The sequence below is a fragment of the Callorhinchus milii genome, unplaced genomic scaffold (genome assembly GCF_018977255.1).
Source record: "Callorhinchus milii isolate IMCB2004 unplaced genomic scaffold, IMCB_Cmil_1.0 Scaffold4, whole genome shotgun sequence".
Lineage (NCBI taxonomy): Eukaryota > Metazoa > Chordata > Chondrichthyes > Chimaeriformes > Callorhinchidae > Callorhinchus > Callorhinchus milii.
Window position 1 is genome coordinate 14,349,844 of NW_024704745.1, and position 13,899 is coordinate 14,363,742.

The window sequence follows — 13,899 nt, forward strand, 5'->3', positions numbered from 1 at the left end:
GCACTTCATGAATCAAGGTCATAAGCGAGCTACAGTCAGAATCGTCCTCACTTGTGGAATAAAGGGAGCATTGCACTGCACCATCTGTCCTGTCATTGTGGACTTACTGGGGTCGAATTTACCACCTATATTTAGAAATTCCTCAAGTATCAAATAAGAATTATGCTGGAAAATTCAACCTCACCTCCTGATGACAGAATGGGTATAATACACGACATTCCACGAGATAAGATGCTAGGTTGACAAAAGCTGCTTGGCGATACGCAAGATCGCAATTAACGCAACAAATCTGCTTTTCTTTCAGATACCGACGGACCCATCGTGACCTTCCAGCATTTTCAAATCAGCCGCCTTCGACACTGTCGATCACTCCATCCTCAATACACCACCTCTCCGCTTTACTCAATCTTCACAGATCTGCCCTTGATTGGTTCGATTCCTATCTCTCTCAACGTCTCTACTTCGTTGCCTCAAACGGTTTCTCCTCCAGCCCCCACACTGTCACATCTGGCGTCCCCTAGGGCTCTGTCCTTGACCCTCTCCTCCTTAATATCTACGTGCTCCCCCAGCGCCTTGGGATGTCCTCCCGACGTGAAAGGCGCTCAATAAATGGAATCTTGTTGTTGTTGTTGTTGGTGACATCATCCGCAGACATGGGGTCAACTTCCACATGTATGCGGATGACACCCAACTCTATCTTTCTGCCTCCACCCTCAACTCTAGGACCACTGCTGTCCTGACAGACTGTCTGTTGGACATCAAGTCCTGGATGAGGGCAAATTTCATACAGTTGAATGTGAACAAGACTGAGGCCCTCCTGATTGGCTCACCCCAGCGCCTCAGCACCTCAGGCTCTGGCATCAACCTCCATGGTTGCACACTACAACTCACCAAGCCAGTCAGGAACCTGGGTGTCTTGTTCGACCCTCAAATGTCTTTTCTCCACGACATTCAAGCCATGACCCACTCTGCCTTCCCTCACTTCTGTAACATCGCCCAACTCCGCCATTACCTCACCCCTCAGGCCGCTGAAACTCTTGTTCATGCCTTCATCACCTCCAGGCTCAACCCTGCAAACGTCCTGCTTGTCGGCCTTCCCAACTCCTCCCTCCACAGGCTGCAGATGATCCAGAACTCTGCAGCCCGTGTCCTCTCCTGCACCAAACTCCGTGACCCCATCTCCCCCACTCTCGCCCGACTCCATTGGCTCCCTATCCTTCAGAGCCCCCTCTTTAGCCTCCTTCAAGTCCCGCCTCAAGACCCTCCTCTTCGACCATGCCATCGGTCACCCCCCTTCCCCTCCCCTCCCATCTCACCCCAACCCCAGCTCGGGTCTGAAATGCTGTACTCTGTCCAGCGCCTTGGGACGTCCTCCCGACGTGAAAGGTGCTATACAAATGTAATCTTGTTATATTGTTGTTGTTGTTGTAGCAGCATTATTTGGCATTCCTGCTAACTCTCTTTAATAGGTTCTCTACTAAACTTTACATTGCAATGCTGCTGCTAAATCTACGGGCTGTGTGTGGCGGGTAACCAACAACTGCTTCAGCTCCCCCTCCACCCCCACCGTTCCCTGCCTACATTTTTTCAATAGCTTCCTGATGTGCTGAAAGGACAGATGGTGTCTTGCGTCAGTATCCATAAATAGAGTCCTACACAGTTTGTGAATAAATCACTCTTTGACTCTGGCTCCCTTGGTTGGCAGGCCTTCAGGTGTGTTGGGGGAAGGGGATTTGGTCACAGGTTCCTGTTTATGCTTTCACTCGACTGGGAGAGGGATAACCCTTGGATGGCCTTGCGATCCTGGCATCTGGAATTCTGCACTCTGACAGATTACATTTTATGCTGTTTTATTTTTAGTAACTGTAAAGATCCTTCTTCCTGTCTGAAGAAACGTTGCAAAACTACAATCCTGGTACATCACATCTGGCAGTTCCCTTTACTCTAAATAGTAAATAGATGTACTGTATTACAATTTAAAACAAATTATTTAATCCAAGCTCCTCATCAGGTTTGGCATTGCATGATAACTGCATTTTAACAACATGTCATTGTTTCTACCTAATGGAATCAAAATGGATCAGAGTGGTGCATTAACTGAAGTCCTGTAGCTCAGTGGTTAGAGCACTCGCCTCGCAAACCAGAGACCTGGGTTTGATTCCTGGCAGGGCAAAACGTTGGGCAAGGTTCCTTACTCCACACGCCTGTTTACCTATCAGTAAGTAGGAGCCCGGTTGTTAGTTGATTGGTGGATTGCTTTTCTGAGTGTAATAATTACTTCAAAAAAAATTGGCCACTTCAATCCACGACTGTTTATGAGACACTGCTGTGTGCAATTGGTTGCTGCGTTTCACCCACAAAATATAGTCAATTCACTTACAGTATATTCTTTGAAGCGCTTTGAGATGCCGAGACGATGTGATAAGGCGCTATATCAAATGCAAGGATTATTATTATTATTCAAAAAAACACGATTGCACACAAATGTGGAATTCCCACATTGGATACTCTTAAGCCTGGTTTCCGCAGGTGTCACTTACCAGCCTGACCAAAAGGGAAACACTCTGGCTAATGTACCTCTACTGATCAGACATGTGTCATGGATCACATCATTGAACCAAACCGAAGAGGAAGATTTGACCAGTTTGCACACACAGTAAATAAAAAAAACTGTTCAGCCAATTAACCTGTTACTCAAAAGAAACAACGGTAACCAAGAGAATATTTTGACAATATTACTGAGAACAATTAAACGCTGCTTCTTTTTCATCCAGAACCATGTTAATGTCAACAGAATTGTCAAAAGATGAGGGAGCAGATCCTATATTGCAGGATAACGTAGCAACAATTGCAAGTGGCAGAGCATAGGTCCATTTAACCCACACATTCAATTTCCCACTAGATTCCTTCAATGTCTCTATCTTTAAATTTAATAATCCAGACTCCTTATCCATATTCATGAGATGAGTTTGGGAGGTACATGCTAAGTTCCTAGCAAGTGCAAATTCACAACAAAAACTTTTAATTCGGCAAATAATCCCTACAATTGAAATAACCCCTCTCATATCAAAGAGTATCACAGATTCACAGAAATTCACAGCACAGAACATAGAAGGCGCTATATCAAATGCAAGAATTATTACAGGGTATTGTTATTATTATAATAATAAGAATATTATAATGTCAGAACAGCACCACACAATAAAAAGGATTGTTAAAGTCCTTGTCATTTAAAAAGCTGTGGTACCTGCTCTTCGTGAAGTACTACTTGGTTGTGGAGAGAGTGGCCCAGTGGAGCAAGTGTCACAAGTGGCTGCCAGATGCCAGTAGCTGTGCGAGGGAAGACATCATACAGATCCATGTGGTATACGGTGTTGCCAGTTGCGCTCATTGAGTACAGGCAAACCGGATTGCAGGTAGCCACAAAAATGGTCTCTTTGGTATCATCTGCAGGAATCAACGGTTTGAAAGTGATGCCTCATTTTGTATGATCTCTGAAGGCTGGACAGCTAGATCCAAAATTAATTTAATTTAAAAGCAGCTAAATGTAAACTTAATGTGCCCTGTTTTATTTGAACTACAGCAATTGAATGATTAAAGCATTGATTTTGAAACCCACACCTAGTAAGATGGTAACAGGAGGGAGGTTACAACAGCCCATCGAACCTGATACGCCATTTTATTAGATCATAGAAGACCTTTTAATCCCATTTCCCTCCCTTTTTTTATACTGCTTAATGTCATTCCTTCCCCCAAGTAAGTACTAAACTCCCTTTCAAACATTGCAATTGATTTGGCATTTACAGCCTTGTGAGGCAGTGCATTCCACATTCTCACACATCCTGTCTTTCCTTGCTGCTTCTTATTCCTGTCTGCAACCAGGCACTCTAGAGCAATCCAACTGACATTAAGCCTCATAGTGCTGCTCACTGTTTGGGAAGAGCTGCAGCTGCCAATGGATACATCCAGCGGCAGTCTGTCTCTCCAGCACAGCCACATATTCAACAGCAGCCTGATATTTTCCTGCTCTGCAGTGCTGCCCCGACTGACAATGACAATTCAACACTACCTGTGATTCAAACACAAGACACTCTAAGACTGTCTGTCTGTGTTACCCCATGTGTTTTACTGACTGGTGAAGCCCTTCACTGAGATTTCTTTCTCGCCCACCATGGTATGAATTTTCATTACCTCGACCAATTGTGGGACACTGCTGTGCGCAACTGGCTGCCACGTTTCGCCGACAAATATACAGTCAATTCACTTTACAGTATAGTCTCGAAGACATGAAAAAGCGCAATATCAAATGCAAGGATTATTATTATAGTTTATCGCTGGATAGTTTCAGACTTCTGAGGCTGATCTGGTCCTCGGCCAGACGCCTTCTCTGCCTGTACCAATGCCAAGTGGATGGAATTAGCACTTTGAAAACTAGTGCATGGTGCGTACAAGGAACACTCCAAGTAACTCCATCTGTGTGATGCTCCCTTTATGCCATTACAATCATTGACTGAACCTAACATTTTCACTGCTCCACTCCTCCGCCAGCACAGTGACAGATTTAAATAACAGCATATAAAACAGTGCTTTTTTAACCATTCATTTGCCAGGAAAATCCACAATGAATGGAATTTAAAGGTGAGTGCAAGAGTAAGAGAAATAAAAACGACGCTTTTAATTTAATACAAGAATTTTCCAGATTTCATCAACAAACCGTGAAGTCTGTGAACGTCTAGTGGCCAGAACAGAAGAGTTATTCTGCTTAATAACCTACATCGTTGTAAAGATACCCTACTCTTAGCAGGTGACAACTTCAGTTCAGAATGTAATACCTTTGGCTACAGCAACGTCACAGACTATATTAACTTCATGCAGAGGAATGTTCCAGTGAGCCTGTTCCTCTGTGAAGGCAAGTCCCCTCGCCTCGTGACGCTCCAATGGATAGCGCTGAACCTTCAGGTGGACGGGACCCTATTCACAGGGAAAACAGAATTATTAGTTTGCTCTAAAACTTGCGATTTGACAAGTTCATCCTTTGGATAAAAAAAATCCAATCCTGATTTGCAAAAATATGACTGTTTTACAAAGAGCTATATTGATAATAATAAACCTTACATTTAATATAGAGCCTTATCACGTCATTGGGGCGTCTCAAAGCACTTCAGAATATATTGAAAAGTGGAATGACTGTATTTAGTGGGCGAAACCCGGCAGCCAATTGCGCAGTGTCCTATCAACTGTCATGGGGATTGAGCGTCCATAACAAAGGAACTTTTTTTTTGGAGGGAGTATTATTTATATACTGTCAGAACTCCAATTGCATCATTGAATTAATTCAGTTCTATCAATATGATCAATATTTGCTATTTTCCCTCAAAATAAACATTCCTCATTCAATTATCAGTCTCAGAGCCTAGTACGTATGATCTGTCTGTTTTCCTGTGGTCACAAACACCACCAGGGTTTTCATTGTACCACACCTCTGTTGGTCACCTCCAGCTACACAGTGGTTTAGAACAAGTGTTTCATTAGTGCTGCCTCTGTACTACATTCCACCCTGATTTAAGCCACGGTTCATCAGTCAATGTAGGGTGTTGAAGTAGCATGGAACCTAGGACCATCTGGAGAAGGTGGTTCAGAGCAGTTTGATTCTCACTACGCTGAATCTGATCTCCACAAATTGAATTAGGGACTAGAGGAATACAGAAGAGGGGAAATAACAGGGGTGGAAGCTATTTTTGTTATATAAACACCAGGGCAGACTATTTGGGCCGAACAGCCTGCTTCTGTACCACATGATTCTAAGTAATTCTATTGGACTCCACTGCTGATAGATGTTTGAAAGATCTCAGGTGGGCTAATGAACAGGCCATGAACTTTCAAGTGACTTTTTAATGTTACAAGAGTTTAAATGGGTTAGCATCTCGTCAATTTTTTTAAAAAAACAATAGGATTGAGTTATCAGGGAGTTTAGAGTTTACCATGTTAACAAATGAACAGGAGGAGGCCATTTAGTCAATCCAGCCTATTGTGTAATTTTATGAGATCATGGTCATTCTTTTAATCTCATTTCCCCACAATAATTTTCTTCTTACTTCTAAAATAGCTATCTCCATTTCCCCACAATAATTTTCTTCTTACTTCTAAAATAGCTATCTCCATTTAAACATCCCAATTGATTCTCCATCTACCACCTCCTGGGGCAGTATATTGGACATTCTCATAACCATGTGTTAAGAAATATCTTCCAAATTTGGTTAGTTTTTTTTATTGGGCCCAATGGGATGTAGAGCAGGAAGTATAAGCAAGGCTTCTTGCTGGGCTGGAAGCAAAGTAGGTTCACTGCCAGTAATATAAATGTAGCATTAAAACGCTACATCGCAATATTTCTAGTCTATATTAGGCTTGATTTTGGGAGTGAAAATCTTGTAAGCAGGCCTAAACGTTTGCACTGTTAACATTGCTAGCTTGCACAGTAAATACCAAAAGACAGTAAAACCTTTATGGTAAGTTGCCGAGATGCCGTGGGACAAAGAAACTTCTGTTGCGTGCTTCCTGACTGGTTGAACGTCCAGTAACCAGTTAAACTGCAGTCTGGCAAAGGCAACCTGTCAAACAGTCACAAATTAGAGCAATGCAAAATGCACTCAGTACAACCCCATTCTTGCAGCAATAAATCACTCACTCTAATTAGCCACACTCCTGGTTTGGATGTCATTTGAATCACCCTGACTCCATTATCTTATTTCTATATGAACCAGCTCAGATTGTCAGACTGTGCTGCATCACAGGTAACCTCCAGGGGTCAGGATGCTCCCAGAAACAGGAAAACTAAATGTATTTGGTGCACCATAAAGGAGGAGGGTATAGGTCTGAGACCTTCATTGCAATTCAAGTGAGAACAACTGCATTTCAGGACAGATTTCAGGCCATGCTATCACTTTTCTGCAAAATGCATTAAAGATTACAAAAAGTTCACTTTGAGTGAATTAATACTCTCATGTTGAACGAACTACAAACAGCACTGCAAAATAATTAATAGTTGCTGCCCACAGGTGATATCTGTCCCTTTAAGAGCACATCCCATCCCATTGCATAACCTTCTCCTGAACTTTATGCTAGTGCCCTCCAAGGCATTTTATTTCAGCTGAAATTGACAGTGGTTGATTCAAACAAAATAGCACATTATTATTTCCAACTGAAAGGTTGTGTTTTTAATTACAATGTACATCTTAGCATTTTCCCTTCTCTTTTAAGCGCTCTTTCAACATGACGAAGGCTATATAAATAGAAATTGTTGTTTTTACACACACGGATACACAATCACAGCTCAATTTCCACACTACAATTACCATATTGTAATCACCTTTGACTTTTTAAATCTTTTGTACTCTCTGACTCATTGCTTTCCCTTGGCCTAATACTGTGCCAACAACAACAACAACATTACATTTGTATAGCGCCTTTCACGTCGGGAGGACGTCCCAAGGTGCCATACTTTACATGAGAATTCCTTTCCGTAGGAATTTGTTCCTTGAGACAGATAAAGGTTGAAAGAGAAAGTAATAAGGGTGGGGAAGTTGATAAGTGCAGATAAGCTCTACAATTCTCTCTGTTTGAAATCTTCCTTCCCCAGATGACGACGACTGTGGCTGGTTATATATTTTATAATAAAATCCCTGCATTTGACGTAGTGCTTCATCACGCCGTTGAGACATCTCAAAGCACTTCACAGGATATACTGCAAAGTGGATTTGTTGTGAAATCTACCCACCTCATCTCTGTGGCTATTCCTTCTGTCTAAACCTGGGCAATAAGTGTCATCAGGCTATTCTGGGACATTACCCTGTGCTCTGGGACTCTACTCTGAGGGGGCGCTATATAAAGCAATTTATTGTTGTAAATGCAAGTTGTTGTTGTTCAACAATGTGGAGGGGGGCCGGGAGGAGAGCATCACAGCCAGTTCTCACCCGATAGCTACATAAACACACTGTCCTTGTAGCGGTAATCAAGGTAAGGAACCTGAAGGATTTTCCCCTTCTCCAGCTCAGGGACCTTGAGCTAAATTGCAGCATCTCTACTGCTGTATTGTCGGGGAACAAGAATGAAAACTGATCACATCTTGTGCGAGGAATCTACCATAAGAAACTCTCTTTAGGTCTGCTAAACACTAGTCTCCAGCCGCAGATAAACCCAAACAGTTAGTACAAAAATTACTACGTGAAACTGATTTGCTGACATGCTCTAAGTTCACATGCTGGAATTAGCTACAATTGCGGCTAAAGGGCTTGTTGACAGACCTCTAACTGTGCCGAGGGGAATTCTCTCCCTGCCAGTTCATGTCAGCAAGAGATGAACTCATCTAATCTACTCACTTCGCTTTTTTTTTTTTGCCTCGTGACAGATTCGCTCAATGTCTTGTTTTCACGAGCTGCAAACAGAACACTGGAATTTTTCAAAGCATTTCAGTTGTGTCCACATAACAGCACAGGTTTGTAAGCAATTACACAATGGAATCTGCTGAAACCTCAGCCTCGTACGGAGTATACTCTTGGGAGTTCAAATGAAGCCCAGAAACACTGCTTTTCATAGGAATTACTGCTTTGTTAGTATGATATCAAACGGGGGCGCTGGAGCAAGCTGCACAGTTGACTGAACTTTCCAGCTGCAACTAACACTTATTGAGTTTGGAACTTGGATATGATAAGACGCAGCAGGATAAGGGGAGAAAAGAGGGTGAAGGGTGTTGTAGTGAATCAGATTCAGCTGTCAGGAGCAGGAACGATAGAGTTATCACGTCGTCGAATGTCTCAAAGCGCTTCACAGATTATACTGTAAAGTGAATTGATTGTATATTTTGTGGACGAAAAGCGGCAACCAATTGCGCACACCAGTGTCCTACAAATAGTTGTGAACTGAATGATCCGCCAATCGACTAACAGCCGGGTTCCTACTTATTGCTGAGTAAACAGAAGTGTGTGGAGTAAGGAAACTTGCTCAAGCTTTCGCCCCCCACCTTGGGAATCAAACCCAGGTCCTCTCACTTGCGAGGCGAGTGCTCTAGCCAATATGTTCCAGGAATCCTTTACTAATTTAACTCTCAACGTGTTTACACACAAGCACGAAAATTCTCTAAAAGATAATACTCTTTCAAACATCTTCCAGGTGTCAACGAATGCTGGACATTTCCTATACATGTAATGATTTGACAACTTTTGATTTTAAGGAAAAATGTCACTGTGCACCTCTTTCTGAATAATGATGAGACAGCTAAAGGAGACTTATTTATCCCTCAAATTCAATAGTTAAGACCTTATAGTCTCAGAACACAGCAAACTCATTTGAACGTCTGGTCAGTCTAATCAGCTATTTCAGAAAACAGGGTAGAGAAATCATAATCTACCAAGGGAAAACATATGTACAATTCTCTTTTTCACTTATTTCAAGGGAAATACTTGTTTCTTTAGATTATCTTAGTGATTTGCTTAGTGATATTGTGAAACAGCCTTTACGTGCAATTTCAACAATTGGACAACTTCCAAGACAATATTTTTGCTTTTATTATCAGATGTTCATATTTACAATGTGTAAAAGTTACTGTTTTGGTGGGGAGGGATTAACAGGAACACTCTTGCAGTAAAGTAGAAACCTTTGGTAAGACTTTGAAATCTATTCAAAGGGTAATAACCCCTTCAAAAAAACAAATAATAATTTGATCACTCAATGCATGACTGTTTGTGAGACACTACTGTGTGCAATTGGCTGCTATGTTTCACCTGCAAAATATACAGTCAATTAACTTTGCCACCTTGCAGTATATTCTGTGAAGCGCATTGAGATGTCTCGACCACATGATAAGGGGCTATATCAAATGCAAGGATTATTATTATTCAGCAAATACTGTGAATCAAAAATGCTCAGGTATTTTGGTGCATTTTGCTAGTTCCATGAAGCCTAGACAGACATGAGCAAACAATTTTGAAGAGGTTATGTGATAAAAAAAACACATGCAGGCTTAGAAATTTGCAGTGGCTATAGTTGGTGACAATCCACTTCAATAAATACCTACTCAAACAAGGACAAGTGCAAACATGCAGATTGAAGAAACAAATATTTCCCTTTATTGTAAAACATTACACTTAAGCTAAAATCAGTACAAAGCACTTTGCTGAACAAAGTGGAGAAATTGCTTAGTTTATTAACTGAAGGGCTCATACCATGTTTCTCAGTCTATAAATGATTAGCAGCACAATACTGTACAAGCATCAGAATGATGCAGAATTTGTCTATATGTTCCTATTTTAGGCTTACTCCTTTGCCAGATGAACGCTGGTAGGCTTGGCTCCAATTGGGATCCCATGCTTGTGCAAAGCGCTGATCAGAATTTCACGCATTTCCCCACTATACGAATCAAAATCAAACACATTGCGAACCACGTTGGCAAGTCCTTCATTGGGGAATTTCTGTGGAGAAAGAAAGCAGCAGAATGTAGACCAAGGAGGTTTTGATTAACACCTTCTTACATGTTTCTATCACATGGACATGAGTCCTTTGAACCCAGAAAGATACATTCCCTGTTATGATAAAACTAGATTACAATACAATACAATTAAAATACAAAATGACATTTGTATCGCGCCTTTCAAGTCGGGAGGACGTTCCAAGGCGCTTGACAATCAGGGATTTGGACCCGAGCTGGGGTTGGGATCAGGGAGGGTGCAGGGCAGCGATGATAGGGGTTCGAAGGTGGCCGAAGGCACGCTCGAAGAGGAGGGTCTTGAGACTTGCCTTGAAGAATGCAAGGGAAGGAGTGAGGCGAAAGGAATGTGGAATAGAGCTCCAGAGGATGGGGGCAGAGAGGCTGACGGCCCGACCGCCAATGGTGGGGCAGGCCATGTGCAGGAAGCAGGCTGGAGCCTGCTGAGCGGAGGGAGCGCACAAGTTGTTATGGGGTTAGCAGGCCATAAAGGGCCTTGAAGGCAAGGACCAGGATTTTGAACTCTATTTTCTGGGGGATGGGGAGCCAGTGGAGCCGAGCGAGGGTGGGTGCAATAGAGTCACAGAGCCTAGTGCGGAAGAGGGCACCAGCTGCAGAGTTCTGGATGATCTGCAGCTTGTGGAGGGAAGAGTTGGGAAGGCTGACAAGCAGTGAGTTGGCGTAGTCGAGGTTAGATGCGGTGAATGTGTGGAACAATTCCTCAAGAAAAGAAGTCAAGGTTTTTAAGGGATACATTGGCAATTTTCCCTTGAGCTTGCTTACCTCTAAATGCTTAACGATATTTACAACTTCCCTTGTTGAGTATGGGTAGGTTATTATTCCTTGATCAGCCATACTTCTCAGCTCCCCAAAGGCAGATACAAGCTTACGGAGGACGGCTTCTGGGACATTAGGACCATATTGCCGCAGCATGGCTAGTTCAGAGTTTGGCTTGGGATTATCAACTGCATGGCAGCTAAAAATATCACCTGTTCAAAAGAAAATCATCATTACGAATGATGAATTGTTCAATGAAGACACAACATTTGGCAATGTAATCTATCGTCATTTAGAATGGCAAAAGACTTCATAGTCATTGGACTAATTGTGTTGTTATTATCACACACCAAGAACACAAAGTGCACTTGTCTACCATCACCTTTGCCATTACTTGCTCCCTTGACAACCTGGTGGGTAGCACAAGCCACAAGGTATAGCAAGGCTGCCCTTGTAATAAACCCAACAATGCAAAGATATCAAACACAGAATTAGTCTAAATGGTAGTAAAAGCCACAACACGGGAAATAAAATAACTTACGACACAATGATCTGAGCACTCAAAAAGAGCTGCAATATTGCAATTCTTGTTTCTCAACCGGTTTCAGGCTTCCCGATTGAAATCGGGGAAACATTAAAAAAAATGAATATAAAGGGTACTGAGCACTGAACCACACAGCTTACCTAAAGCACCAAAGAAGTCGTTACCCAGAAAAGGAAACCCTGGTCTGTTTGCCAGAACTATCATTCGGAAATCCGGATGAATTACTATCACATCAGATCTTCCTTCTGCTTCAGCTGGATCTGAAGCATAAATTTATAAAATTGTTATCACAATACGACATTCATGTCACTATATACAACAATAACTTGCACTGATATAGTGCCATTCAGGCAGGGTAGGGTCTCAGAGCACTTAACAATGGCAGAAGGTTGATGTTGAGTTGTTCAAATAGAATGGATTGACTTAAAAAACAACACACTGCTTATCGGAAAAAATTCAGATCAAAAAAATGTTGATGATGGAAATCTGACAGAAAACCAGAAACTATTGGAAATACACAGCAGCTAAATCAGCCTCTTCCCCCTTCCTCCCATGATTAATTTGTGTTTCCAATTTTCTCCATAGTCTCTACTAGGGATAATAATAAATCGGTCATTTCAATCCATGACTGTTTGTGGGACGCTACTGTGCACAATTGTTTCCCCACAAAATACAGTCAATTCACTTTACAGTATATTCTCTGAAGCACTTTAAGACGTCTCAAAGACGTGATAAGGTGCTATATCAAATGCAAGGATTATTATTATTATATTATTACTATTGGTCCTGAAGGCATTTTTCTTTCTTCAGTAACTTGCCCAATGTGAACATTATTCGCATGGTTTGTAAATCTGGACCGTGAGTCTTAATAGGCGATTTTACCACAGGGTCATCACAGCCGAACCTGATCCCATCTTCACATGGAAATCCGAATAGACACTTGTCTTGCATTGTGGTCTCTGGAGAGTGATCAGGAACATGGAACCCTGGCCGATTTTCCCCTCTCTAACCCGGGTCCAATTCTAACAACCCAAATACTACTCCAGATAACACCAGCACGGGTTTCAATCCTGCGACATTCTGGTCTGTATGGGCTTGTTGCCAATACCCATAAAGAGTCGTGAGCCAGAGTATGTGAAAGGATATGTTCATGGTTCGCATGACCCTGGAACCCCAAACCTCCATCTCGTCTGTGACTGGAAACCCATTTTGTCTTAGAATTTAATTGTGTAAAATTCTTAAGTTCAGTCTTAATTTGAAAGTCGGTCTTTTTAAGAACTGTGGAAATCCGCCTTCCAGATTAAGACTGGAATTGCATGATTTGTACAAAATTCTATGCAATTTAAACCTTAAGAAAAGGTGTGCTTAAATGGTCAAAATTGTCAAAGTGTTATTTCTCCAGACTATGAACAGAGCTGTCACATACAAAATGTATGCTAGTCACAGAAATACATTGGAATATAATTCCATAGAACTAGACTTTCAAGTTTTAATGTGGCCCTGGCATCTATTATGCATCATGTGTAAATCATGTGTAAACATAGAGGGAATTATAGGCTGTTAATTACCTAATTAAGGACAACCATAATTTCCTCTATACTTGTGGATTTATACTTGGTGAATAATACGCATGGTTTACAATTGGCGCATAATAATCCTCTCTGTTTCACAAAATAACTGTTGTCTGATTTCTTTCAATGCTGCCAATTCTTCGGTAAGATTCTCCTTGAATTTTAGAAAAAGGTATTTGATCAGCACTTACTGGCAACAATTCTTCTTCCGTCAGCAAGAATCATCTCTCCACTTTCCACTAACGTTTTAAGGATGCAAGTTACATTAGTCGGTGCCTTGTCAGCTTCATCAATGACCAAAATATGTCCACTTTTAACAGCCTTCACCTGGATATGGAGTAAAATCAAAATTGGCTGCCGCATTCATCCACAAAATACAGTCACTATGCTTTACAGCACATCCTGTGTAGCGCTTTGAGATGCCCCAACAGCATGGTAAAGCCATGTAGGTAATATAAAGCAATTATAGGTAATATAATTATAATACTGGACTCTCTTTATTTTCCACTAGTCTTGTGAATAAATAGTGA

The 13,899-nt window shown here is 41.7% G+C and overlaps 1 protein-coding gene across 1 annotated transcript in view; it reads right to left on the bottom strand.

The window, feature by feature from the left end:
* Positions 1–13,899, bottom strand: part of vwa8 (von Willebrand factor A domain containing 8) — a 135,041-nt gene that overhangs the window by 49,219 nt on the left and 71,923 nt on the right. The window contains exons 24-30 of the mRNA XM_042334046.1: positions 13,561–13,696; positions 11,939–12,058; positions 11,261–11,466; positions 10,312–10,463; positions 6,500–6,608; positions 4,833–4,971; positions 3,248–3,447 (exon numbers count right to left, since the gene is read on the bottom strand). Of these exons, the coding sequence (XP_042189980.1) occupies positions 3,248–3,447; positions 4,833–4,971; positions 6,500–6,608; positions 10,312–10,463; positions 11,261–11,466; positions 11,939–12,058; positions 13,561–13,696 (1,062 nt within the window). The remainder of the gene's footprint in view (positions 1–3,247; positions 3,448–4,832; positions 4,972–6,499; positions 6,609–10,311; positions 10,464–11,260; positions 11,467–11,938; positions 12,059–13,560; positions 13,697–13,899) is intronic.